We start from the raw sequence: 27,283 nt of genomic DNA on the forward strand, positions 1-27,283 counted from the left end.
GAGACAGCCTCTTAACACTCTTTCTTCTTCAAAAATTTATCGACTCTCTTGTTCAAAATTTACCATCTCTTTTGCTCACAAATTTACCATCTCTCCTGTTCAAGAAGTTTCTATCTCTCTTGCTCAAAAATTTACTATCTCTCTTGTTCAAAATTTTGTCATTTCTCTTGTTAAAAAAATTTACCATTTCTTTTGTTCAAAATTTCACCATCTCTCTAGCTCAAAAACTAACCATCCTTCTTCTCCTTTATTTCACTCCATTGTAATTACTGAATTGTGCTTGAATTCTGAATCTGTAGAAAGTACATTACCTTGAGCCACAATGATTCCCACGGCTGAGGAAGATGACAGGACAGGAGGGATGTACAAATACCATCGGCCCAGCACCATATGAACGTGAAGAGAACATTTGGGCTGCAGAGAGATTTTTACAAAAACTGGTTCAATTCCTAGCCTACCAAAATTCAAAACCTTTGGAAATGTTGCATAAAACATTTTAATATAGAATACTGAATAATAACACTTCAACTATCAAAAAAGGTGAACAAGAAACTTCTCGTAGCAATTTTCTTACGATGACCAGCAAACAGATGACGAGAATCGACAATTTTACCAACTCATACAAAGCCACATTCTCTTAGCCAGTCGACATGGAATTTTACGGCAGATAGAGGGGAGAATTACTTAGCTGATCTAGTGAGTAAGAGAAATATTCAGATGAGTGCTGAAAATAATCCAAGATTGCTTCGGGTTCACTTCACTTAGTTATGTGATTGGTCTACGAAATTCTTCTCGCAGTACCATCCTGAACCAAATGTAAAGGTCACGGCAATAAGGGAAACGATCACCAGTTTAAGAAGCTCCTGATTGTTCAGGTAATTCTCCTTGTCAGCTCCATGGGATTAGAGAGGAGTTTGGAGAATATGGATAGTAATATTAGGGTGTAAAGGGTTGATAAAGAGACAGATATTGGAGTAAAGCTGAAACTGAACATTTAACGCATATAGTTTTTAATCATAAAAATCATAAAAAAAAGTCATGCAAACACACCGGGTGGCAGTTTGTAGGGTTTCCTCTATGGTCAACTAATGGGGCTTTCAGTGGAAACCATTCACCTCCCTTGTTAAATGTAATCACAGATCTAAATTTCGCATCACTTCCTCCATCACCATCTGGGAAGAACACATTCGCGATGTACGTTCCATTGAGACTTTTAACCTACAAAAAACCAGTAACAAAAAAATATTTGTGACAGAGCAAGTTTAAATTGGGTGTCAAAAGTAAACCGATATAGCTTTGGTTTTGCTTTCCTGTGGTGTTTAATTGGTCCAAAAAACCTCAAGCCACTTTCTCAACCAATAGATTCAAAACTAAGACCGATTGTTGCTCGGTCACCCGCCTTTTCTTGCGCGCCTAGCAGTTTGCTTGCTTTTGCCTTACTTTCGTGTTTGATTGCTCCAGAAAACCCACTTTCTCAACCAATCAGATTCAAAACAAGAACCAGTCGTAACTCGGTCACCCGCGTTTTCCCGCGCTTCCCCGCGCTTCAGACAGTGAGCTTACTTATGCCTTACTTTGAAGAGCTAATGAAAACTCAAAGTAAAACAATCAACTGTCCGTAGGCGCAGGAAAATGCGACCAAGTCATGATGGTTTTAAGTTTGCATCTGATTGGTTGAGAGAGCAGCGTAAGTTTCAATGTAATCATGGATTACCTTGGAAATTCAATTGAAAATTACTCTATGCACTTGATGGGTTGCAAAATGACAAGCGTTTATGTTACTAACCCTGTGAAGATCCACTAGTGTTGTATTCTTTCCCCAAATTGGAGTCCTGTCACTGAGGATATTTTCCAAAGACAGAGAATACTTCACTCCAGTGAGATCTGATACATACAAGTTGTAATAATCCTGGCCATCGTGTTCTTTTTCATGTCTTACAACAACCATCACTTCTCCTTCCTTAGCATCGACAATAGTGTACGACTGTGGAAAAAAAAAAAATTACATCAGTGGTACTGACATCCACCTTCTTAGTCGATATTAGAGTTTTATCAAACGATATAAGATCAGGAAAGCCTTAGCCTGCAGAGCTGGCGTGATTTTGGCGAGCGAGTGCTCAGTATTTTCTTAGTGAAATTATACCTGCCATCTTTTATTTTTACAGCAGCGGAAGGCTTGGGAGAGAATGAAATTTGTACCCAGGGGGGTGAGTGACGGTCAAAAGGAAGGAGAGAGGAGAGGATGGGACAATAGAAATCCAGTCCCCTCTCCCCACCGTCCACTCCAAATCAAACATGGCAGGCCGAATAAACGATCGGAGCTTGCAATGCTACGTCGTCCTAAAAAAAAAGGATACCCCAGAATATTTTGACAACTAGGTCAGTAGAAAATATGCAGTTAAAATGTTTAATGTTTTGATATGCCTCGAGTAGAAAAAAACTTGTAATAACCAAGACTACCTCAATAAAGCAGACTGATATGATTTATACATGTAAAAGTGAAATCTAGAAAAAAATTGTTAAAAACTTCAAAAACTACATTTCCTTTATTAAAACATAAAGATCCATTTCCTCATAATTTTCCTTGCATTGGATTAATTGCCTTCTGTACAAGAAGTAACAAATTGCAGGATTATTTCCACAAGTATCTAATTATATAATTTTGAAAATAAGCCTACCTTTTTCTCAATATCAGGAGGGAACTGTGCCTTTTGGAAAAAATTTTTGCTGGAGTTGCTTTTGTAGAAAACATACAAGTCTTCGTTGTAGGTATATTTCTGCAATATCAAAAGATCTCAGACTCATTAGTTGACTTGGTACCCCTTTAAAAATCTTTGACTCACTCAGGGGCCACAACTTTGTCAACTATTTCAATCACTGTCAAGTGTTACCCTCACAAAACAAAGTGTCTTACTTACTGACTTAATCTCTCTAAACACCTCTACTTCACACCAATTCTTTAATCTTTATATTATTTGAACAAGCTATACAAAAATGATTGCATTCAATTGGCATTTTATGTTGGTACAGGCTTCTGAATCAACAACATAATTGTGTTTTGAGAAAAAAAAAAAAAAAAAAAAAAAAAAAAAGGACTACAGTTGATCAAAATCAAGTGAAAAGTCAATGTTTCCACAGTCACAAATGACCAAAATTTTCAACAGATAAGAATAACCAATTAAAAGAGGGTCCTTTATGTCAAAAAAAAGTTCAATTTCATGGATAATGCTGCATTCTTAGTTAGCAAATTATTTAACAGACAACTGATCACAAATTGTCTGTAGTGAAATAAAAAGTCCTTGGACGAGAGATTTCCTCATTAGATCGCGGAAGAAGGATTCACCCACACCAAAGGATGGTTCTGAGGGTTCAACCCATCACAGTAACACAAGGGTCTGTTGGTTTTGTCTTCCCCAAAATAGGTTCTCTTACCTCAACAAACACATATTTCCCCTCCACCTTTAAGGAATGAGATGAGAATGGTCCCAGAAATTTATCAAAATCCTTCAAACAATCTTTATCACAAGGCAAGAAAGCATGCTTTAAAAATGATGTATCTGAAGTGGAAAAAAAAGTTACAGTTGTATAAGCATTTACATTTTCCAGGGAAGTGTACAGGAGACCATTTAAGGGTGCCTTGTCCCTTCAGATGTTACCCTAAAATCCTGCACCAATAAAGGCTGAATAAGAACTTTCAATTGTTAATGCAGTTGTAATAGTTTACCTGAAACATACAACCACCCCTGAACAGCACTCAAGCTACTGTAAGGCACATAAAAACTTGTAAAATTGTAAATTGGTATTAGAAAGTAATAAAAAATGTATTTATGTATGTATGCATGGGTCATCCTACACAATTCAAGCTTTGACAGGATTCAAACTTGTACTTTGCTGATACCAGTTGAGTATTAAACTAGCTGAGGTACAAACCTGTGAGGAAGGCATTTGAATCCTATCACTGGCTAAATTTTTTTAAAATTTATTTTCTGCAATTACTTAAATTGCTGTCAACCTGCCCAGATCATTTCTTTGCCTGATTTTCATTCCCAGGTCAAATGGAATTTATTTCATTAAAAATTGTGACAATCCCTTCTTTTAGGTTAAGAGGAACATAGTGGGAATAAAGCATCCCACCCAAGAACACAAAATACTGTCAGTCTCCCTTGGCTGAAAACATAAATGCATCAATACAAACATACCTGCTGGTTTATTGTACAAATACACATGATGAGAAACACTCACAAGCTAGTTTTCAGGATTTTTTTCAGGTCAGAGGAAGTTACATGTTTAAGTCAAATAGTTTATGTGTAATTCTAGCTTGTTGCACAGTATTGACAAAACCCTCAATCTGAGTTAGGCAAGGATAATTTATTTATTCTTATAAATTCTTATTTTTACTATTTTGTATCATGATATTTTTAGTCCTTTTTTATGTATTTATTATAATTTTATTATATACAGATTTTATACTACATATGTGCACATGGGTTAACACCAGATAGTCTTTTTAGTCTATCTGATCCATTATTTTGCATTTCAAATAAAGCTTATTATTATTATTATTAAGGAGCTCTTACTGACAATTTGCAAGTTCAGAAGTAATATTGAAGTAGATTCATATCAAATTAATATTCAATTAGTATTCCTTAAAATTGTCATTCATAATGAAATAGCAATCTAGACACAGTTCAGGTTTTCATTATTTAGTGAGTTTGGAAGAAATACTAATTAATTTAAAAACAGTGAAATAATTCCGAGAAATATAATTTGTTTTCTTCCAAAGAGGTTCTACGATACAAAATGGACTTCACTTAATTTACTCACAAGTAATACAGTCTTGGCAAAGATAGGCTGCAAACACAACAAATTTAAAACCTGAGCTCATCTTCCTGTACATAACATATATAGAGTTCTTGTTTCATGAGAGACAGTGAAATAGCTTTGAAAGTGTTCTTCCACAGTTGAAAATAACTTTTACTTGTTCAAATTAATAAACAACAATTAATAAACACAATTTATTTTGAAAGAAATTGTGGTATTTGATAAATATCTCAGTCTGAGGTTAATATAATACAAACACGTGCAGATCTCTCTGTATTAAATGTGATTTTAAAATAAGTGATTTATCAATTGAGCTTGACAAGTTTTTGACAGAAAAAGAGATGAAGAAGAGTTACTTACGATACTTCTGTTGGTTCTGAACCTCAAGGAGTAACTCTGACTTCTTGCCACCTTGATTTGGTGCCCTGTATAATTTTTTTTAAAATCAATCAAAAATTCAGCAAATCAGAGACAACTGATCTGGAACATATGTTGATATAAAAAATTGGAGATTTCAACTTCATTGTTTTGTCCCTTGTTTTGCATACTCATCCTTCAATGTGCTCTTAAGAGCTCTCATATTGGCCAGGAACCAGTTGTTCATAGAGGAGATTACACTATCCAATAGATAAATCCTTATCCAGTGGATTATTGTTTTAACAAAATATACTGTACACTGTACATGTACTGTGCTATCCACAGGATAGCACTGTACATGTACTGTGCTATCCACAGGATAGAGATTTTTTCAGTGAATACTTTTACCCACCCCTCTAACTACTAGTTCCAGCTCTTTACTGGCTTCACAAATCAGTGTAACATAATTATAATAGTAATAATAATTATAATAATAATAATAATATAATAATAATAATTAATGAAGGAAACCAACTTGCTGAGGCATTTTTCAGTGGCACCCTCAAAAATTCTAGTTAATTCTAGCTCTGCACTAGTATCTCAGTTCAAGTCTGAATTTTTTTTTCAGGCTTTAATTTCACAACCATTGAGGTTGTATTCATAACTGAGATGATCTTTCCTCTAACTATCACATCTTTGACCTCCAATTCAAATATGATATTCAGATATGCTTCCTTCAACCATTTACACCCTAACATCAGTATTCAAATTCTCTTCACTGTTTTTGTCACATTTCCTCTGGTACCGACAAGGAGAATTTGTTTAACAATCAAGAGCTTCTTTAAATTGGTGATCATTTCCATTTTTCTCTTGAGCTTTATATTCAATTTGAGGACAATGCCAAAAGAAGAAATTAGATGTCAATCAACATTATGATATTCTCACCAATAATGTCTCAAGACATAATCTGCTAGATGTATCCATCGTTCACCATCATTCATGTAATAAATCTGAAACAAAATGAAAAGACACAGCTCAAAAGAAAACCAAACACAGTCCAAAACTATCATATACCAAGGCTCAGATGAAGAAATTTGGTTTTAATAAACTGGGTTGATAAACAATTAAGTTTTGGTCACCATAAAGAGATTTGTAATGCTGACATTTCAAGAATTAGCCTTTTAATTTTTAGAGTGAGTGGAGCAATTGTGGGTTGTGTATGGTTTACAAAGAGAAAAAGGGACCAGGCAAGAACAAAGTGTATGAGTGCCAATTGGAAAGATAATTTCTTTTGTTTTGTGGCTTTCTGTACTGCCTAGATGAAGGGAAAGGCTGTAGACTGCCAACACAATACCCCAGTTCCTTTGGAAATTTACCCTTCTTATTCAGATCCTTTGAGGCTCAGTTACCTTTAAGAGAGAATAGCTAATTCCACAAACCTTTTTGGTGTCCTGATCTTGAGCAACCAAAACTTTATATGATACAGGACTACATGAAACCACATGAGGCGTAAAAGACAAGGGCTGAGATGCAAATGTTTTTCCTTCATCATATGAGATGTACAGATAACTTTTTTTAGGTACTGAGACACTGACCATAACCTAAAAACAAAAATGAACAAAAAGAATTCTCAGTCAAAAGCAGATATCTGAAAAAAAATTTTTGATTGAGAAACTAATTGTCCACAAAGACCAAGCGGTCCAGTCCAAGCCACAGCTGTTCACAACTGTTCACACAAAGTATAGCATGTAAATTTGCACCGAAAAAGGTGGTCAATTTAATGACACATTTTCCTCAGTTCTGTAGGAGGCTGCAACATGTTTGTGATCTAGATTAAAGGTGAAATGAAAGTTGGCGTAGTGTATTATTAAAATAAATACTAGTCATGCTCTTATATATAATACCACCTCTTCCTCTTAAGTTGTCTGAGATGACGCTAGAACCTTTGAAAACAGTTTCCAGGGGTATTGCTTAGTTCAAAGATATAAGCATATACATGTGGTAGGACCAGTTATATAGCACATTTTTTTCTTTTCTGGCAACTAAGATGTTGATTCCTGGCCAACATTTATGATTCTAGATTGCCAAGCAGTGACTTTGAAAAAGCCTGTGGACAGAACCTATGCCCAATCTTCAAATGTGTAGAGACTTAACACTATTGCAGCAAATGCCCTTAGCAGCAAGTAACTAGTCAAATGCTGGCTGGAATTTATTATTGGCAGGCAAAATACTGCATAAAACTAAAAATGTTTCTGGAAAATTATCCAAATTACTGTTTTAGACACTACAGCCTCCAAAAATTGTAATGTTACATAATTTACAGAACTTATCATTTATCAGACTCATTTTTGAATTGAAGTAAAATTATTTTGCACAATGAATTTTCACCAAAAATAAAATGGAAAGCACATGAGAACATTGAAAAGATTTTCTTTGACTCTGCTACAATTTACCAATGAGAGAAATTACACCAGTATGACACGAAGAAAAATTGCTTTCTCAAGAGGGTAGAAGACTGATTGAGGATAGGATGTCAACAGCCAAATAACTAACCATTGTGTAATTGCTTGAGCAAAAATCAATGTTATTGGTGGGTTGATTTTTAAATTTATAATCTTCATGTTTGAAAGTGGTTCCATAGTCTGTGGATCTGAAACAAATGTAAAATTATAAAAATAAAGGTGAATCAAAATGCTCATTAAGGGACATTAGGATGAGTATTGTGTGAGCCATATCTTGGATGGATACTGGAAGTCCAACTGGCCTTAGCATACATACATATTAAACTAGACCCAGAAGACTGAGTAATGCTATCCACTGGATAAATCTCTAAATAGTGGATAACACAGTACATTTTGTGCACACTTATCTTCTCGATAGCAATTTATCAATTGCATGGCATTGGTAGAAAATCTCTTATGCTTTTAAATTTCAAGCAACAACTTTTCTCTTCCTCTCCCCCTTTGTACGGCACACATGATTTCACAAATTAGCCAATCATGTCAAAGAGCTCTTCCCTTGACATTGGAAACTGACGCAGACATTTTTTGAGTACTTTTTAGTTTTTTTTCTGGGAGTTTTAGTTCGTTGTTTTTGAGACTTTGTTCATGTAAATTTGTTACTCCTTTGTTTGGAATTTTGTAAGAAGTTTTGGAGTTTTTATTTTAGGCAAATGTTGTGGCTCATTGAGCAAGTTCAATACATATTTCCTACAGAATTTGCACTCTCGCCTCTTTTTTTGTAAATGTATTTTTTTACGGTGTTGTCTAATACAATCTGAACCATTAATTTTCTATTTATATAATGGAATTCAAGAGTATTGTAATATTTTAAAATAAGCTGACCTACTACAATATTTAAGAAATAACACTTAACAAATAGATTCCAAGTTGCCATGCGTCTGTTCAGTAATAGATCACAGATGACGTCAAAATGTGGTAAGAACAAAAAAGTGACATTTTAACGTCCTCTGTGATCTATTACTGAACAGACACACGGCAACTTGGAATCTATTTGTTTTATATAATAAAGAATTAAAAAACGTTTTAACGATGACATCTATACGTCTGTCCTCCTATAGATCATAAGTGAGAACCAATCAGAATGCGTGCATAACTGAGCTTATTATATAAATATATATATCGCTCGCTCTCGTTAATTAACTTCAAGAAAGTTACACGTAACTGTTTACCTTTGCTCCCCTTTTTTTTTTAATCCACTCACATTCACTTCATGTGACAAAATGATAGCCAATTTGACCTTGATTTCAAACCCATTGGGTATATCTATCATGTCCAATTTTAAAAACATTTAAGTCAACAACTTAAAGAGAGCTGGCTGAGTTTTTTTTTTTGCTTTTTTAATCCATTCACATTTATAGCATGTGACCAAATGATTGCCTTTTTGACCTGCACTAATAATAATAATAATGATGATGATATTAAAGTATGTATTTTAAGAACTACTCCATCACTCAAAGTGGTTTTTAAGGGCAGAAGAAAAAGTAGACTAAATATCTACAAAAAGTACAAATTATTATTTAAATAAAACTAGACCTACGACTATTTAAAAAAAAATTTTTTTTAAAAGTCTCTAAGAGACAGGGTACTTAAGTTCCTACAGGTTGTATAACTAAGACAAATTGCCTAAAAACATAGTTAAGTTCTACAATAAATTCTTGATGAATACCCATGTGTGTAGCAGTCACTAATTTTTATTTCAACCCACCATATCAGTATGAAAACACATTGATGACAAAACAAATGAGCCAGATATCAAAAATATCATGACCGCATTCAAATGACACACAATCAACAGGTGAACTAACCTCCAAAAAAAACCATCCTCACAGATAAAATTTCCACTTTCAGTTTGATTCACTTTTCCACAGGTGTATATGTAAATAACCTACAAAAAAATTCATAGCATTGTCACAAGGAGTCTACATTCAGATTTTCTTAACAATAATTTTTTCATGAGGATTTTCTTCTTTATCTTTACACACCCAAAAAAAAAAAGAAAAAGAAAAAATTAAAAAAGGAGAAACCTCAAGAGAACACAGGAAACCCCCAAAAAACTTTTGATGCAGCAGAGCCTTGCTGGCTAACTAAAATGGCACTGATAAAAAAGAAAGGAACTACACTAGGATAGAAATCCTTGAATGAGGTGTGGCCTACAGCAGGAGAAAAATGAGGGATCCTCAGTGAAAGCCTTTCTGCTGTGAAGTATGCAGGAAGTAGACAGATAAAAATACCTTTGGGTTGTTAAAAATTGACAAAACTTTCCTTTTTCTTCCTCAAGAATAACAACTAATATTAACCCATACTCTACTGTAACAACAAATAGAATACTCTCACATGCTTCTTTTTTCCATCGACAGTGATGCTTAAATCACCCTCCCAAAACCTAGTCATTCCCCCTCAAACCTCTCACCACCAGCTATCAGTGTTAAGAGCTATGATCATGTTGGCAAAGTTCATTGGACATAGGTGCACTTATAAGGTGCAAATGTGTTTAAATGTGTGTACTAAAAATGTGTTCAAAATGCGTTTACTAAATACGAAATGACAAAACACACGAAATGTGTTTACTAAATAGTGTTCAATGACTACAATTACACTCAGAGGAAACTTTGAATAACATATCAATATTGCTTGATTATTTTCTTTTGTAAATATTTGCATCTTTCTTCTTGGTAGTCAAAGTATCAAGCTGGGAGATGCTGCATGAACTTGTAAAAACAATAGCCAGCAAGCCCCTTTTTCTGGCAATTGAACTTTTATTTATAGCCACCAACTCATAATTTCAGGTCAACATGTGTTGCTTTTGAAAAAAAAAAAAAAAAACGGAAACTGAAATTAGATCTCTAACTAATTCTTCCTATTCTTCATACATGACAACTGTGTTCAACACTTTGACATCTGAAATGGTTTGCTCCTTAAGAAAAAACAAATAAAAAAGTACTTTGGAAGAAGGATTAGAAGTGGAATATTATAAGGTGGCTGAGAGAGGCTCTATGTCAACGTTAAGCTACTATGTTTATCACGATATATATTTTTTAATTTTAAATTAAAATGTACATTTATTTCCGCAGTTTGTTAAACTACTTTCAGGCGTTTAATGTCATTGGTGGCATTCAAAGCGTACTCGAAATCGATTTTGGATTATTGGAATAAAGTTTCATGTAAGCTTGAGCTCTATCAGCTTGGAGTTTATATCAGAACAGAAGAGCATGACTAAGCAAAATTAAAATTAACTATGCGCGCCATAGCATGTTGCATTGTAGCACGCTATAAAACTCACCGAACTGTCTTTTCCCGACCAGTGTAAGAAAGCCACAGTATGATTGTCTCCGTCGAGTTCAAACTCCTCTGTTATCCTCGTGTTATTGTGAACACGGACAGAACCCCCGGTACTTCGCCGAAATCTGTATCTTAACTCATTCAACTCTTTGATTTCTCTTTCAAATTGAAAGTTGTTCCCTCGATGGAATCGGAAACCGCCATTGTGGTTCACTCTTGTCAGCGGAATTAGTTTCACTGCACTTTGACTGTTGTCTAGACGAAATGCAATGCAATTTGTGATTGCGAAAAGAGTAAAAGTAAGAAAAGATCGCCACAAGATGTCCCAAGTTTGACATTTACGCTCCATGTTGGTGCGAAATATTGGAGCTGTTTTGCTGCATTACAACCACGCCGCAATACCTACCGTCAGCGGCTTTAGGGGTCGTGCAATTAATCAAGTTAGATTTAATACACCCCCCAACTCTTGATTCTTCCTTTTACTCTGCTTCTAGTGCATGGTTGATCTTCAAAAATGAAGCTGAACAGCAAAGTGACATCCTCGAGGAGAAAAAACCGTAAGGCCCACTTTTCTGCGCCTTCCAGTGTACGAAGAAAACTTATGAGTGCACCTCTGTCCAAGGAGCTTCGCCAAAAATACAATGTCCGCTCAATGCCGATCCGAAAAGACGACGAGGTTCAAGTCACACGTGGCCATTTTAAGAGCCAACAAGTTGGAAAAGTGATCCAAGTCTACCGCAAGAAATGGATCATTCACATTGAAAGAATCCAAAGAGAAAAAGCTAACGGAGCCACTGTCAGCGTGGGCATTCACCCAAGCAAAGTGGAGATTATCAAGTTGAAGCTTGACAAAGATCGCAAGAAGATCTTGGAGAGAAAGAACAGATCAAAGTTGGCCGAGAAAGGAAAGCACACAGAGGAAGAGGTGCAAGCCATGTCAACAGAATAAGTAAGTAAAATTTTTTGGGATCAATTTTATTCTGACAAGGTCACCAGTAGAGATAAATATGGTAAGGTAATTACAAGAAAGTTCATTAGAAGTTCACTACCTTACATGTTTGGGTTTTACAGACGATTCGCATTGGGTCAGTCTAGTTCGCAGATTTTTTCTTTCGAGGACGGCATAATATCCGATTTGTCTCCTTTCATGTTAATATTGAGTTATGTATTCTTCAGACGAAACCCAACACCCAAGGACTTTTTTCTCACTTTGACATGCATATAACAAATGTCGGTAATATTGCAACTATGGTAATTAGAATTGCCATGTACATTGAGCAGGGTTTATTTTAGAAATTGGCCAACGAGGACTCAGTGGGTCCTCTTCTTCAATTTTAGGGAGCATTATTTCATGAAAGGGGTGCCCAGGAGAATAAGTACCCCAAAAGGTGTTACAACACACTTGTCTAGTATAGTCTGAAAGAAAATGGGGAAGAGATAGACAATAGAGACAGTAACAGACAGTATAGTGGCTCTTGTATTAATCTTGTTGTAAATTGTCTTGTGGAATATGTTTAGATGAACCAAAAGTAAGTTTATTAATTCCTTTCACTAAATGAACAGGCATAAACCTTTGTAACACTAGACAGGCAGGGAAATTTGTTAGGGAGGGTAGTTACAGAGTGATGGTTTTTCACTGAGCATATTGAGACATACTGATATTTTTTTTTGGATGTGGTGTAGGTTGAAATGAATGTCATGCTGAAATGGTTTGAAGCTTCTTTGATTTGGATTTCCCTTTGCTCTGTAAAAGAAAAACACAAATCAAACCAGTTTGAATTCATTTTAACTTGAAATAGTTTTGAATTACAGCATACTTGGGTATGTTATCTAATGATTCCAATCTAAAGAATTGCTAAAATGTAAGCTGCCATTCTAAATTTTAGGATCAAGTGTTGGGAACTAAACTGTCCCCTCACATTTAAGCTGACCTGTTCAAACAAATGTGATTAAATATTGTCATTGTAAATGTAACAGAGGCTGAAAACCATATCAATGTTTTATGTTAGATGTGTTTGACTTCTACTCAGTTGATTGTTTTTCTCTTATTCTTTCCTTTTTTAGATGGATTGCTGAAGAAATGCTACCAATCAGTTCATTTTACATCTCAAACGAAACTCAATAAAAATCTTTTGAGACTAAAGGAAGTGTGTTTTTTTTAGAATTTCTGGGTTTCTTCATTTTCTCTTTTAAGTACAATTCACCATTTTTGGTATATCAGTACATCTCACAGAAAATGAGGTACACGTGGGATGGATTTGGGTGTACACATACTGGTCATCAAACTTGAAATCTATCATGGTCACCAGGATACTATTTTGTATCTCTTGTATAGTAATAGTAATAGAGAACCATTCATATACTTGTTTCTCAAACTTTATTCATTCACTATATGGAAATTAGAGATTGATAGATCTTTCAAACTTGTTTAATAGCCTGATTAACATGCCTAGACTGTACATGAGTAAAATCAATAGATAAAATTCCTTTTTTTCAATTTGTGGATGGTACTGCATAATGACACAGTGTTGATTAATAGATGTGTTAAAAGGAATTACCTTGAGGTACTAGAGCAGGGGTCGTAATTGCATTTTACCAGTGTCTGCCAATGGTGGAGTAGGCAGATGCCATACATGTTCAATTATTCAAGTAGCAGCAAGAGGCCTTGTAGACAACAGTAGATTGCAAGGAACTGGCTTAGCTTGGAACCCCTGCCAGAGGAGTTTTTCATAGCAGGAACCATAATGAAAGCTAATAGGCAAAGTTGTTCATGGGAGTTGCTACTGTCATGATTAATCTTGGTTTCTTTCAAAGAGACATAAACAACTTCAAGGACTCGAGGCGCAGATGAACAAATGATAAATATACACATCCATCCCTCACTTTCACAGTTTGCTGATGTTTAAGCTAAAAACCTGCACAATTTTCTGTGGAATGTACAGTTACATATGGTACTTGTGTAGAGACATTCAAATAGAGGTCACTACTGTGTTAGCATATTGTGTATTCCCTCGAGTGCTTTATCAAACTTATCAGCAGGAAGCACTAGCACAGTTCGGTAAGGTTTTAATTCACAATCACTTGAAGCCCATCTTCCAGCTACAAGAGTTTCATCAACATCTGCACTGGCTGCATAGCTGAAGGACAATTGACTTTCCTGCAAGGAAAACCAAATTCACAAGGGAAACTGTTGTCAAACATGCTGCACCAAGAAAAACTACAGATTGATGCACATTATATGATAGACTATATGCCCTCTACAACAAAGCGTCTTGCTCCTGACTGACCAATGACTAAATTTATAACTGGGCTGAGGAATGAAACACAATTTCCACAGGGTAAATAATGATCAATTTAAAGAGCAGAAACGGGCAATTTGGAATCGTGGAAAAATGTCTCAGGTGATATGCAACGAGAAACAAACAAGGTAGCATTTGAAATCAACTTTTTAAAATTGAGAGTGGGATAAAAAAAGTTGCAAACTGACTTGTGCATTCTGTGATTCATGGTTGCTGTTCATGGTAAGAAAGAGGTTTTAATTTCTTTTAGCTACAGCTTGCATGATGTGAAAATTTCCAAAACATTCTTACACATAAAATCCCAATTACACCAGCATTCATGTAACCTCCAATAAATGCATGGGAATTTATTTTCAATATGCTCCTAGAGAGAGGGGAATACTGGAGTGTTAAAAATACTACACTCTATCAATCTAATCTGGGGGAATAAATTGAAGATTCCATTTTTACCCTTTGGAACACTTCATCCTCCACATTAATAAAACTCAGTGAACTCCCTGACTCTTGCGTCTTGACCTTCTTAGACTTTTTATGCATTTTGGTCTCAGTGTCTTTGTAAGTCTTGCAAATCATTACAAAGTAGGAAATTGGAGCATCGTCACCCTACCAAGAGTAATTTCTCAAATAAAAGTTCAAATTGACACATCATTTTTGTCAAAATTGTACAAGCAGAAGAATATTGTAACATAACAGAAGCATTATCCCTCTGTCTAAGGAAAAAATGCAGCAAAAATTTGCCAGAGAATTCTTCGTAGTGGCCTGAGAATTCTCCAATATGCTGCACTCTAACATCTGTATACATGCATATTCTCCATACTGTTCTCTATACACCTCCTAGGATATGCCAGATATGGCACTTTATTTTTGATAAGCTTCAAAGCATCTGGGTTACTGAATTGCACAGTGTTTAAAGAGAATACATTCTCCATCAAAATTAAAATCAGTGGGTGAATAGGGATAAAATTGTTGAGGTTTATAAAAATCAAGCTTAGATTTCCTTCCATAATTAAAAAATGCCTGTAGCAGTCCAAGCAGAGCACTAGAGGGTACTTGTCTTTGCAGATAGGTGTAATCACTGGCAAAAGGTAACTTTCAAATGTATCAGACCATGTTGGTAATAAATGGCATACCTTTTTATGGACCTTTTTCAGTTCAGATCTAACAAATGAAAAACTTTCAATTTAGAATGATAAGAAAAAGCAAGACTAAATGTCATTTCAATAAAAAACAGAATCAACACATCTCCACATTACTCCACCCCCACCCCCCAATTTACCCCCTACACCAATAATTTATGACATCGTGTGAAAACCAAATTCACTGATTGTTTTGTTGTACATTTTTTTAAACAATCTGCAAATAGAGACACTTTTCTTTGAGTTTGCAAAGTTTTGTGGACACCACACTGACAAGGGGCTTGGAAACTGGGCAGACTTCGACCCGTTCATGAAAACTACATTATCCACTGCAGGTATTGAGATATCATGTCAACTTCACACATTATTGTATATTGACTATATGCTCTTGACCAATTATAGTTTTCAAAGTAATTCTTATGAAAAATAATTTCTCACATTTGCAATAAAACCCTCTCACTAAACACTTTAACCTCAACTCATGTACAATAACCACAATCTTAAAATAACAATCTATGACCTGACACTGTTTGAGTTTGATAAAAAAACAATCATTTATTTTGAGAAACTTCCCTTGAACGTATACACCATGTACAACTTAAAACAAAGACACAATTTCAAATTACTCATACCTTAATGTTTTGTAAACAGGCACTGCTATCTGAGGTGGAATATTGATGAAACGTTCATTGATGAGAAATCCTACAGAATGTTGTCCTTCCATCACCTCTGTAAATTCTGTTTTATCTTCTTTTGAAGCCAGCTCCTGGCATTTATCAGTCAGTAGTTTTTTAAGTTGCTTGACAACATCACTTTCCTGAGTAAAACAAACAGTATAATTGACAAATGGATAAAGAGGTAAGTTTCTAAAGAAACTGTGATGTTGTGTCACTGGGAGAGTATAGCGGGTAATTTAGTGTTAACAACTGAGTTGAAAATGTAAATTGGCCACCGTAAAGAGTTAAAAGGCTGACGTTTCCAGCATTAGCCCTTCTTCAGAGCAATAGATTAATTGACAGTCTGGGAAGTTGTCAAATTAAAAAATCAATTCCCTGTTGTCCTGTATCTGATCAGCAATGGATCACAAATGATGTCAAAATGTGGTATGAACAAAAAAGTGGCAAAAAAGGCTCAACTGAGTTTGTCACTGATTCTCTTAAATCACATTTTGATATCTTTTATAATCTATTCCTGAACAGACCCACAACAACAAGGAATCCATTTGTTTTGTATAAAAAAAGAGCAAAATATTGGTACTGGTAATGTCATCTATTCATCTGTCTTCTGATAGCTCATGGGTGAGAATCAGTCACAAAGCATATAAACCATTCAGGTTTAAATAAATTAACCCTTTCATTTCCAAAATCTAGACTTCAATTATCCCCTTTTGCCTGCCATACATTTCTTATTTAGGCCCTGAGACTGTCAAGTGAAATTTTTTTAAAAAATTATTCACTTATTAATATTTTTCTGAAATTATTCCTACATGTTGAAGAATATGGTCAACTAATGGGAACAGGGTGAAAATCAAACTACAGGCAGTTGTGGATTTTTCTGCCCTAGAATATTTTATAAACTACAACATTTTGAAGACAGATCTTTTCATACCTGTAATAGATGATATTGCACAGTTTTCTTGATCTCAGTATGAAACAATCAATGAAAAATTTTTAAAAAACTCTCGCTCGTTAACCTTATGCTTTTTTAAGTCAATCACAGTTGTCAGTCCAAAAACACCATCTTCTGATTCATCATCATTATCATCATTATCAGTTTTGGCTTCACCATTGTTTTCTTGATCATCATCATTCACAACCTAGGAATCAGAGGGACAGTGAAATGAAAAATGATTCATGCTCCTTCCTTACAACCATGGCATCTTAATTGAGGATGATTTGAAGTGTTAGAAACTGACTCAGAGGTTTGTGAGATTAATGTTCAAGGCACAATAGCATGCAAATTATTTGCACTATCCTGATGAAATTGTTCATTTTCTTAAGCTTAGAAACACTGATTTCAGGAAATAATTCATTTTTTTAATTTTGACCATTATAATTTCACAGAATGGGAGCTTATTCTTTCATACCTAGAGGTTTTACAAGATTAGTTTATTTTCACAAGATGGACAACATTATTACTACTTTATTAATCCTACCTTAATCAGAGTGGTTACTTCCGGTTGAGAAATGATCAGATCACTGAGTTTTGATAGATCCAAAGTACTTTTTAAGAACAACTGTTGATTATAAAGCCAGAAATGAAAGTCAGCCACAAAAGCGCTAGTTGATACAACTACAGTGGAAATAAGCTTTAACAGATGCTTTTAAGCATGCAACCTTCAAAAACCAACTGAATTAGCTGAATTAAATGCCAGCCCCTGCCACAAATTTTTTAGCATCTAGATACAACAGTTAGTCATAATGTTAGTCACTGCCAATAATAACTTATGGTAAATGATTTGTAAATAACTCGCAAAACAAAAACCTTTTTACACTATCTGTGTCTGACTTTTTGCTGAGATAGAAGCACAAATGTCTGACTGACCATATTTACAACAAGGATGGTGTAGATTACTGATCTGAGCTGTAAATACGGGAAATACTGGAAATTTTCTAATTATGATTCACCCATAGATGCTGAAATCCACCAACTGAGGTGGCATTCAACCATGGATAGCATTTATCGGTTATTTTCCTTCCATTTGCAGTAACAGTAATCAAGGGTGGTATTAACTGCATTAAGTTAATTCAGGAATTAAGTTTGACAAAAGCATTAAACTTTTTCATTAAGTTCCACAGAGCAGTTAAGTGCAACAAGCTCTGCCCTGCTTCATGACTCTAGCACAACACTGATTCAGACATTGTACCCCTGTCATGCCAAGCAAAATTTATAAATTAATTGATGCACTTCGGTGGGATTGCATTACCATTGGGGAGGATGTGCTAAAGGTGCTTCAGTAAAAGCTGAATTTCACACAACATTAACACAACATCTGAATCAGAGTTGTGTTTCCGCCATGCTATAGTCAAACATTAGGTTCAGCACAGCATAAGCACAATGTCTGACCTGGGCCTTAGTCACTCAAGCTAAGTTTTCTCATTGACTCACTTGTTGTAACAGGCACCGTATTCCATTGAAATCTTCTTCATTCGGAGGAAATGCTTCAAATTCAACTGGAATCTCCTGAAAACTCAATTGGTACAATATACCATAATGTTTGCTATTCCTAGATCTCCTTTCCAATAATATGAAGAACACCAGTGATTTCGTATTATTACAAACGATTTACTAAGAAGTTTGTTATAGTTCTGCAACGCTTCCTAGAGGTATACCATGGAATGACACAAGTATCACTTGTATTTTTTTTTTATACACACAAGCCTCGATCGGCAGAGACGCAAGCCTCCATCTCCTCGATAAGCGTAAGTTTGCACGTGCTTCAAAAAAACTTTGTTAGAAGGAAGTCTGCGAAATAGAAATGGTCTGCTCTCACCATATTTTCATCAAAGCTTTCATCTGAGCCATCCGTATTTACTTCTGATGAGGAATCTTCGTCAGAATCTTCATCGCTTTCTTCTTGCCTTCTTTTTTGACCCTTTTGCAAAGACTTTTCCCCGACGTCGTCCGAATCCGAAGAGGAATCCGCCATCTTGAAGGAGACAATAGATGTGCTTAACATGAAGTAGTCTGTTTAAAAAATAAATAAAATTTAACAATTTTAAAAAAAGAGTCTCGACCCATTCCTCCTGCGCTGAGAAAAAACAAAATGGCGGAGTGACAGTAGGGTGAGCAAGCAAGTTTGTCATGCAGGCAATTCTTGGGAATTTTGGAAAATATAGTGGACATGACAACTGAAAGTGTTGCAGAAAGCTCGCTCCTTGGGCTGTCAAGAGGTAAAATGAGCTAAATTCTTGCAGTATAGAATTGGCTAGTAACTAACAATAGAACTAATGCGATCTCATATCTGTTTAACTCAGTACGATATTTTTCCTGTATTTTTGCATTAGTTACAACAGTTAATGATGAAGAATATACTTCTCATTATTGGCCGAAACTGAAAGGTGCGATTTTGTTAATTTTACAACAAAATCCTGGAGAATTTATTCCGATTTCGTATGAAGAAATGTACAGGTAAGTGTACGTTTGGCGTAGATATACAAAAACATTCATTAGAAATATTTGCGTAAGCTTAAACATATATTTAAGTCTTTAGGACGAATTTTCCTCCTTGTATTATTCGCCATAGTAATTGCAACGACGCGATGACAACTAAAACATTCGCCATGTTACAATTTGACAAAATAAAAGTTGACTACTAAGGAAATTTTCTGAAATGAACAAGTATTTGTTTTACTCTCAGCATCCCTTAATTTTCCTATCTACAGTCATTTTCCTTCCTAACAGTCCATGTAGACTCCAGGGATTCAGTTAAGCATAAATCTTCACGCTAGTGGGCAGCAACTACATTTCTTGAGGAAAATCCTGTATGCTCAAGCTCTGCAAGCTGTTTCAATGAGAAGGCTACTTTCTCAAGTTCACTTTTCTTGCGTGATTATCTTCTCAGCACTGTATATAAATGTGTATGCCAGCAGTACTCTGATAGAATGTACAACAATCTGATGGAACTTGTGACTTCCTATCTCAGACGTGTTGCTGAAGAACTGCAGGTATGCTTAGTACTGTTAGTTATGGTTGACTGGTCAGGAAATACAACAGAAATTTTTATTATATGTTTTTATCAACATAACCCTTTTAATTACCCCTAGGAGTGATCAGCAGCTAATTTCTCTTCTCAGTATCCCTGCAGAATCCTTTGTTAAGGTCTTGAGAATAATAGAAATGAACACTAAGTAATGAAGTTCTTGATTATTGGACAAATTCTCCTTGTCAGCACCATGGGAAATGTAACCAGAGAGTTGTATGGAGAATTTACACACTAACATAAGGGTGTAAAGGGTTACCTTTTTTTTTTTTGAACCTGATCATGCAAAACAGATAAGAATACTCTCATGGTTTTTAGCAGACTGACCAACAAAATATTTTCTTTATAGTCAGTCAATGTGTAGTCATCATTATGTGTTCCATATCATTGGAATTCCCAAGAACTGTTCTTCACTCAAGAAGGGCCATTTTTTTAAGCTTGTTGTTAAGATTTATTTTGCTTGTTGAAATTGCCAGGTAACCCCAGCAGAAGCTTATCTTGAGAAGTTTAATTTTGCAATGGCACAGTTCTTCCAAGCAGTTAGTGGAATAGTAGCCATCTTTAGTTATATGGTGAGATCCATTCATACAGCAAAAATAAACAATTTATTACTTCTGGGAGAGAAACTTTGTTAGCATAAATAATGAGGAATATTTACTATCAATAATATTTTGATTATTAATAATATTATCTTCAAATTATTGATGATAGTTATTACAACTGCTTAAGTCTTTGAAGTGATCCACCTATAAGTTCTTCACATAATTGTAATATGTTATGTAGAATTAAAAGAATTCACAAACTCGTTAGCTGGAGAAAGTCCCTTGACTTAGAAATGTAAAATCTAAATTTCCCACACTTGAAAATGCATAGAAGCAGTTGGGGAGAATTAATGTACTGATATTAGGAATAAAAGGGGCAAGATTGATGTTGTAAGTTTTCAATTTTGCAAAATTCCCCCTAGACCTTTAAATCTTTGGCCTGTGGAAGATTTCCACAAAACACAGTTATGGAAAAAAGAAGCAAAACCGCTTAAGTCATGGATGGAAAGTAATGACTGTTCAGTGGAAAGATTGCAAAAAAAACACAAGAGCACTATGGAACAAAATGGAAACTAATTAAATCATAGACAGAAAGAAATAACTTTTATTGTAATCTTTCTTTTTTCTTATAGAACCGATTTTATGTGTCACCAAAACTTCATACTGATTTGAAAGCAGAACTGTGGAAAGTCTTCACGGAACTTGTAGCTGACAATCCACTCCTGTTCAGTAAGTCAACCAATTTTTCCATGTTGAAAATTTACCCTTATTTGATCAGTACTGTCAAGGTGTGAAAAAGTATCTGGTTTCTTTTTCACAAAGAACAAAAATTAATCATGTGAAGGGGGCTAGAAAATGACCAACCAATTAACAAACTATTGAAAGACTTGGGAGAAGTGCAGATCAATTGACTGACTGGTTGACATACTGATTGGATGACTGACTGGTGGACTAAATACCGACTGGCTCCATGGCTGGCCGACTGACTTATTGACTGATGAACTGACTGACTGACTGATGGACTGAACATTGACTGACCAACTGACTGGCAGACTGACTGATTGACTGACTGACTGGCCAGCAGACTACATGTAGCTGGCTGGCTGATTGGCTGACTGATGAACTGAAGACTGACTGACTTACTGATCTTCTAAATAACTTGCTGGCTCACTGATTTACTGATAGTCCAAGACATTGATGGACTGACTAACTGATGAACTAAACACTGACTGACTGACTGACCAACTGATCAACTTATTGACTGACTGATCAAATTGCATACATTTAAAACTGCCTTTGTGCCGATAATCCAATATAATGTAGGTGAAGTTCTCTCTAAAGGATCTGTTTCCTCTTAGGAGTGATTGATGAGGTTTCATCCAAGCCATTTGGCATCAACCCACAGATAATGATGTCCATAATTAAAGGACTTTATTCACTCAAACCAGGTTTGTATATTACTCACTTGATTTCCCCATCTCCAATTGATTTTATGCAGAGATATAACATAATCCTTTTTGCAGAGTTTTCTGAACGCAATCCAATGCTCTTCGCCCGATTTATTCCCAACATTTTACCACCAACACAATGTGACCAGCTACCAAGTCTAATTCAAGAGGACCGCTTGTTACAGGAGGACCTGGTGACGAGCCAGGGCTTTTCAAGGTAAGAGGTGTTTTGTGTAGCGTGACGTAAGTTGTCCAAGATTGTTTTGGTTTGCGTGACTGAGCCTTCTGATTGGGTTAGGAAACTGGAGTCACTTCTCAACCAATCAGATTCTAAACTAAAAACCAGTCGCGACTGACACGATTTCTTCTCTGTCGTTTCCCGCCTTTTTAAGCTGGTTTCGTGTAAATGCTTTTTGTTCTTATTGGTTCCTTGCAATAGCCATCTTTGTTTTGAGAGGGAGTCCTGACTACTTTGGTTTGAGATATTCATCGGAAAGTGCTCCAAACAGCAAGCTTTTCTACACAGATTCTAATTTGTCTTGTTTTCCTGTAACCAACTGAGTTTTTTCCCTGGCAAATTCCTTTTCCTTTGCCCAAAGGAGTATAGCAGTGTAAGGATTCAAGAACCGTTATTGACGTGTCTTTGACGAGTTTTTTCAAGCCAGTGAACTACTCATGAAATCTATTCCTTGCCATGAAGCGCTTTTCATTTGAGAGTTAAAGTGCAATTTTCAATTGAGGGTCGAGAGTGATAAAGGATTGCTTTGGTTTTACCCTATTCGCTCTGTGATTGGTCAAGAAAACTCGCGCCACTTTCGCAACCAATCAGATGCAGAACCAAAACTAACTGCAACTTGGTCGCCGGCGTTTTTCCCGCGCTTTAGGTAGTTTAGTTGTCTTTACTTTGAGTTCTCATTAGCTCTTAAAGGTATTTTCCTTTCTTCTGATTGGCTGCTGTGATTACTTTGTTTCGGGTTTTACGACAGTCAATCGTAAAACGCTCTGAAGTAAAACTCAATACAGTTCCAGATTACTTGTGACACTCACGTTGAAATGACTTTAATATTATTCCTTTTCAATCCAGAGAGGACACGGGGAAGAAAAGAAGAGGAGAAGATTTCCAAGGCAGATAAGAAACGTCAAAACGCCATACTCTATTTTTAAATCTATTGCAACTATATCGTGGAAGTAATTAAATTTCGAGGAAAGCGTGAAGGCCCAACGAACAAGAAGAGGCAACCAACCGACCGGTTCCGAAAGCAATTTAGCGGAAAGGACATCTCAATTTGGCTATACCTCAGCGTAAACGGAAGCACAGTGGTTCTGCACCAAATCCTTCCTCCTTCACTTATCGGGTTCTTTTCAGTTCGCCAGAAGTCAAGGACGGCTCGCTATTCTTTTGTATTTCTGGAAACACAAGGAATTCTTAAATGTGGAAATTTTATGTTAGCTTAAGGTTCCTTCAGGGGCACCAATCTGTTTATTTTACTCCTAAGAGGAAAAAACCCCGCTTTATTTTTACATGGGAGTATCCCATGGCTTTTGAATATGTGCCTAGTGTTGTAGACTGCACAAAGAAGTTCATTTCTGTTGACAATATTGAGGTGAAGGTAAATTCTGATCTTCAGTGGTAGAGTAGGCAATGTAATCCGTAATGAAGACATCCATTTGTCAATTGAAACCTAGAAGTGAATCCACATATCAATATTCTCGCAATTAAAAAGTATTTTGTGTCATAGCCTTACGTTTTAAAGGAATTTATTTTCCTTTAAATGCTAAGTAACACACCCCGTAAGCCTCAAGCTAGCGTTGCAGACGTATTGTTTGTGATTGAAGGCTTCCATCCTGGATCTCAAAGCAGAGGCAGAGTCAAACCTGGTGGTAGTCTCATTTGCCAACCTTGTTTGGTTTCGTCGCGAAATAATAATATCAATTTGCCCCCCCCCCCTCCCATAGAACTTCGGTATCCCAGGTTAAAAGACTTCAACACTCCGTTTATTACCAGACCCATTGACAACTGTCTACTCATTAGCGACGACCTCTAAGATGAATCATCATCAATTTTTTCTCTGTGTATTCACCAGAGACAACCTCTAAGATGAATCGTATAGCTTGAGGGACAAGCATCAATTTTTTTTCCTCTTTAAATTGCTACTCTAAGGCGGGCGTGCGATGTAAGCGCGTGGCTAAGAAGAGAAGAAGAGCGCTCCCTCAGTTGTGCGTGTCTCGCCTCTCCCGATTGCTTCACGCTTGCCCCCTGCTAGTTACGCGCCTAAAACGCGACAACAAAATTGAAGCCTGGTCCGTAGACTGTTAATCGTCTTGGATCGTGGGTTACCGGTGATAGCGAGAGACGTCGTTACCGCCATAAACATTACAGGTGTTGTGGAGGAAATATTTCTGTAGAGTACCTAACAGTTAGATTAACCGCGTTACATTCTGTAATTTAAAAAAGTATTTTCCATCCACTTTCCGAATTCTTTCTCGCACAATGAGGGAACTGCACAACATGTTCTTCACTCACAAATGTATTTTCAAAATAGCTTTAATTCACTGTTGTTGAGTTTGTGTTAAATATACAGTATTTAGCGCATTGAGAGTATCTAAATTTTACCGTCTCAAATAAAGGTTTTGAAATGTTTCTCTAGGGCTGTATTTTCCCTTTCATATCGTAGCAATTGTTGAGGCAATTAACAGTCTTTTTACACGCGGTTAGTACGTTCACTGACTGTCTATGGTCTTTGAGATAATCGTCTAGATCGCGAGAGATATAAAACTGAGCAACGATGGCTTTTACGCCCCGCATTAGGTCTCGCGCCCTTGATTCGTACTTTCTCGTTTAACTACTAAAACAGGTCGCTGATGCCTGATTATTGTATAAAAAGAGAAGAAATCATGACAACAAGTTACCTCACAAAACTCTATGAACGTTTGAACCAATTATGCCTTGTAATGCGCTCTACTCTGTAGTAACCGGTCTTGACCCAAGCACCTAGTATATGCGTAAGCGGTCGATAGCGTTGAAAGCGTGTTCTGATTGGCTACTCAAACTACAAATATCCTTTACTGATTCACCTCTGAGCAACGCCTGCGGGATTTGCGGAAATATTGTCATCGTAGCAGGAATAGATGAATTAAAATCATATTTTTGTTCTTTATTACCTCACTGGTTTAGTATGTACTAGAACAGTTCAGCAAAGTGGAGCTGGTTGGCGGTAATCATTTACCTCGCTTCTTCGCAGCTCATTGAATATTCACTAATAGCCACTTCATTTCGGTAAAGAGTTGTAAAATACTTTAGCTCAGCTTGTTGGTCTTCGTACTGTCCGCATCGGTTTCTGCGCGCTTAGCATAAATTGAAAGAAAACTAAATCCCTGTACGAGTCAGGAAAGATAACAGGCGCTATCAATGTCCAGATATAGATGAACGTGCTGAAAATAGCAGCAGAGAGTCGAATCCATACCGCTCCCCACCCGCAGACTAACTTGACACTAAAATGTTGAGCCTCTTCTGGCCGGTACCAGCTAGTTAATGTCATCATGGAATAGAGAGCAGCTAAACAAAAAAGCACTTGGAAAAATGAATAACTGTAGGCCACACCGTCACGCTCATCATCAAATACACAACCACCTTCCTCGAAAACGTCGACACGCACTCTGGTGTCCTCGCTATCGGGTACCTCGCGAGTTTCGTGTGTTTGCTTGCGTGTAGAGTGTCCTTGTTGTAGTTTGCCATACTGCGGAGCGCGAACATCGCGTAAACAGGCATAGATTAACACAAAGAACATGAATCCTAAACTTAACAGTATTTGAATGTTACTAAATGGAGTTCCAGGGAAGAGATAGTCACGTGATGGGTTACAAACTTCATCAGGTTCATTTGACAATGCTAACCACGTGATGAAGGTATTGTAAGAGGTGGCGACCGCTGCTTGAAGGAGTCCCGAACGCGGGCGCGCATCTTGAACGACAGGATTAACAGAAATGTAAGTGGCAGCAACACAGAGATAAACATTAAACGTTATAAAAAACATGTTATTATGACAGCCAGGCGCCCATGCGTAGAGAATATAGAAGGAAATGATTGAAATAATGGAGATTGCGTAAAGTGTTATGGTTGGTATCCACAGAATCATATACCATAAGTTCAGCTGTGTATAAGATGTAGAGGCTTCGAGTCTCTCTACACAGCTGACATTCCACGAGTGTACAAAGTCAATTAACAGCACAAATTGCAAAATTATAAAAGCAAAGCCTCCGTTTAAGCCAAAGAATGTCCATACTTCGCCAGTGTATTCCGAATGCGGTATAAGCAAAAATAAAAACGTTAGTAACGATAAAACTAAAATCTTGACTCCCCAAAAGCCATTGTTGATCCGTGCTCGGCTGTCACGACTCGATAACACGCCATATAAAGCCAAGCTCTGGACAAAATAAAAAATGGCTAGCATGAAAAGAACTCTGTACACGGAGGCGTAGCTCAGTAATGTGTCACAGAAAAAGTAGGAGACAGTTTGGCAAAATTCATCGCCAAGAATGTGTCTTGTTCGCGGTGTTAGCAAAAAACAACAGAGCAAGGAAGCCCCTAACAAAGTCCAATGTAAGACATTCGGGTGAAGATTGATTGGCGAAGGCGAACTCGAGGGCGAAAACAACGTGCACAGAAATGTAAACCACAGCACAGAACCACATCGAATTTATAACAGACTTCAAGTAACGCATCTACTACTCCGCGAAATCTTGGATTTTCACGAGTGTTTGTTTCGCTGGTTCTCGGGGTTTCCACAATAACTTCATGAGTCGATGAAGTTGACACAGTCGCCATTAAATTGCCCTCCACCTTTCAGCGGTTTTTTCAACGCGTCGAATGAAAACCAATTCTTTCCTCAATTTCGTGGTTGAGAGCTTGAAGTGGAAAAAGCAATGTTGTTAGTCTTTTTTAACACGTGTCAGTGATTTAGGGAAACCTTAAATCTTTAATGTCGCATGTTCCCTTGTAGTCATTGTTTGAGGTCCTTTGTTCTATCTGCGGTATCAGAAAACTACAAATATGACCGCGAGAAATTAAATTATCGCAAAAGGTCTGAAAGAACCGAATTTAAAGGCGATAACGAAAAGGAGAGAATTGATACATTTGATGCCTACATGGCATGGTCGACATGACTTGAATTGGCTCC

At 36.4% G+C, this 27,283-nt stretch overlaps 4 protein-coding genes and 1 pseudogene across 4 annotated transcripts in view; 2 read left to right on the forward strand and 3 right to left on the reverse strand.

The window, feature by feature from the left end:
• LOC131788352 (VPS10 domain-containing receptor SorCS1-like) overlaps positions 1 to 11,377 on the reverse strand; it is a 31,522-nt gene extending 20,145 nt beyond the window's left edge. The window contains exons 1-11 of the mRNA XM_066172422.1: positions 10,981 to 11,377; positions 9,506 to 9,585; positions 7,732 to 7,828; positions 6,618 to 6,779; positions 6,124 to 6,188; positions 5,182 to 5,246; positions 3,433 to 3,557; positions 2,679 to 2,777; positions 1,787 to 1,984; positions 1,051 to 1,218; positions 312 to 414 (exon numbers count right to left, since the gene is read on the reverse strand). Coding sequence (XP_066028519.1) covers positions 312 to 414; positions 1,051 to 1,218; positions 1,787 to 1,984; positions 2,679 to 2,777; positions 3,433 to 3,557; positions 5,182 to 5,246; positions 6,124 to 6,188; positions 6,618 to 6,779; positions 7,732 to 7,828; positions 9,506 to 9,585; positions 10,981 to 11,328 — 1,510 coding nt within the window. The 5' untranslated portion in view covers positions 11,329 to 11,377. The remainder of the gene's footprint in view (positions 1 to 311; positions 415 to 1,050; positions 1,219 to 1,786; positions 1,985 to 2,678; positions 2,778 to 3,432; positions 3,558 to 5,181; positions 5,247 to 6,123; positions 6,189 to 6,617; positions 6,780 to 7,731; positions 7,829 to 9,505; positions 9,586 to 10,980) is intronic.
• Positions 11,378 to 11,448: 71 nt separating this feature from the next.
• LOC131788342 (large ribosomal subunit protein uL24) lies at positions 11,449 to 13,122 on the forward strand. Its single transcript, XM_059105426.2, has 2 exons — positions 11,449 to 11,928; positions 13,044 to 13,122. The coding sequence occupies exon 1, from the start codon at positions 11,494 to 11,496 to the stop codon at positions 11,926 to 11,928; it is 435 nt and encodes a 144-aa protein (XP_058961409.1). The 5' UTR covers positions 11,449 to 11,493; the 3' UTR covers positions 13,044 to 13,122.
• Positions 13,123 to 13,352: 230 nt separating this feature from the next.
• Positions 13,353 to 19,069, reverse strand: LOC131788330 (protein BCCIP homolog). The gene is made up of 8 exons (XM_059105419.2): positions 18,908 to 19,069; positions 18,523 to 18,597; positions 17,570 to 17,650; positions 17,108 to 17,230; positions 16,047 to 16,231; positions 15,409 to 15,436; positions 14,729 to 14,881; positions 13,353 to 14,136 (listed from the first exon to the last, which is right to left on the reverse strand). Exons 1-8 carry the CDS (start codon positions 19,061 to 19,063, stop codon positions 13,963 to 13,965), a joined length of 975 nt encoding a protein of 324 aa, XP_058961402.2. The 5' UTR covers positions 19,064 to 19,069; the 3' UTR covers positions 13,353 to 13,962.
• Positions 19,070 to 19,171: 102 nt separating this feature from the next.
• On the forward strand, positions 19,172 to 23,844 carry LOC131788589 (CDK2-associated and cullin domain-containing protein 1-like). The gene is made up of 8 exons (XM_059105675.2): positions 19,172 to 19,307; positions 19,422 to 19,545; positions 19,979 to 20,081; positions 20,593 to 20,688; positions 21,291 to 21,387; positions 22,017 to 22,106; positions 22,182 to 22,323; positions 23,191 to 23,844. The coding sequence occupies exons 1-8, from the start codon at positions 19,259 to 19,261 to the stop codon at positions 23,237 to 23,239; spliced, it is 750 nt and encodes a 249-aa protein (XP_058961658.1). The 5' UTR covers positions 19,172 to 19,258; the 3' UTR covers positions 23,240 to 23,844.
• Positions 23,845 to 24,670: 826 nt separating this feature from the next.
• Positions 24,671 to 26,996, reverse strand: LOC131788654 (probable serine incorporator; annotated as a pseudogene).
• Between the last annotated feature and the right edge of the window lie 287 nt (positions 26,997 to 27,283).

The sequence above is a fragment of the Pocillopora verrucosa genome, chromosome 1 (assembly GCF_036669915.1).
Source record: "Pocillopora verrucosa isolate sample1 chromosome 1, ASM3666991v2, whole genome shotgun sequence".
NCBI lineage: Eukaryota > Metazoa > Cnidaria > Anthozoa > Scleractinia > Pocilloporidae > Pocillopora > Pocillopora verrucosa.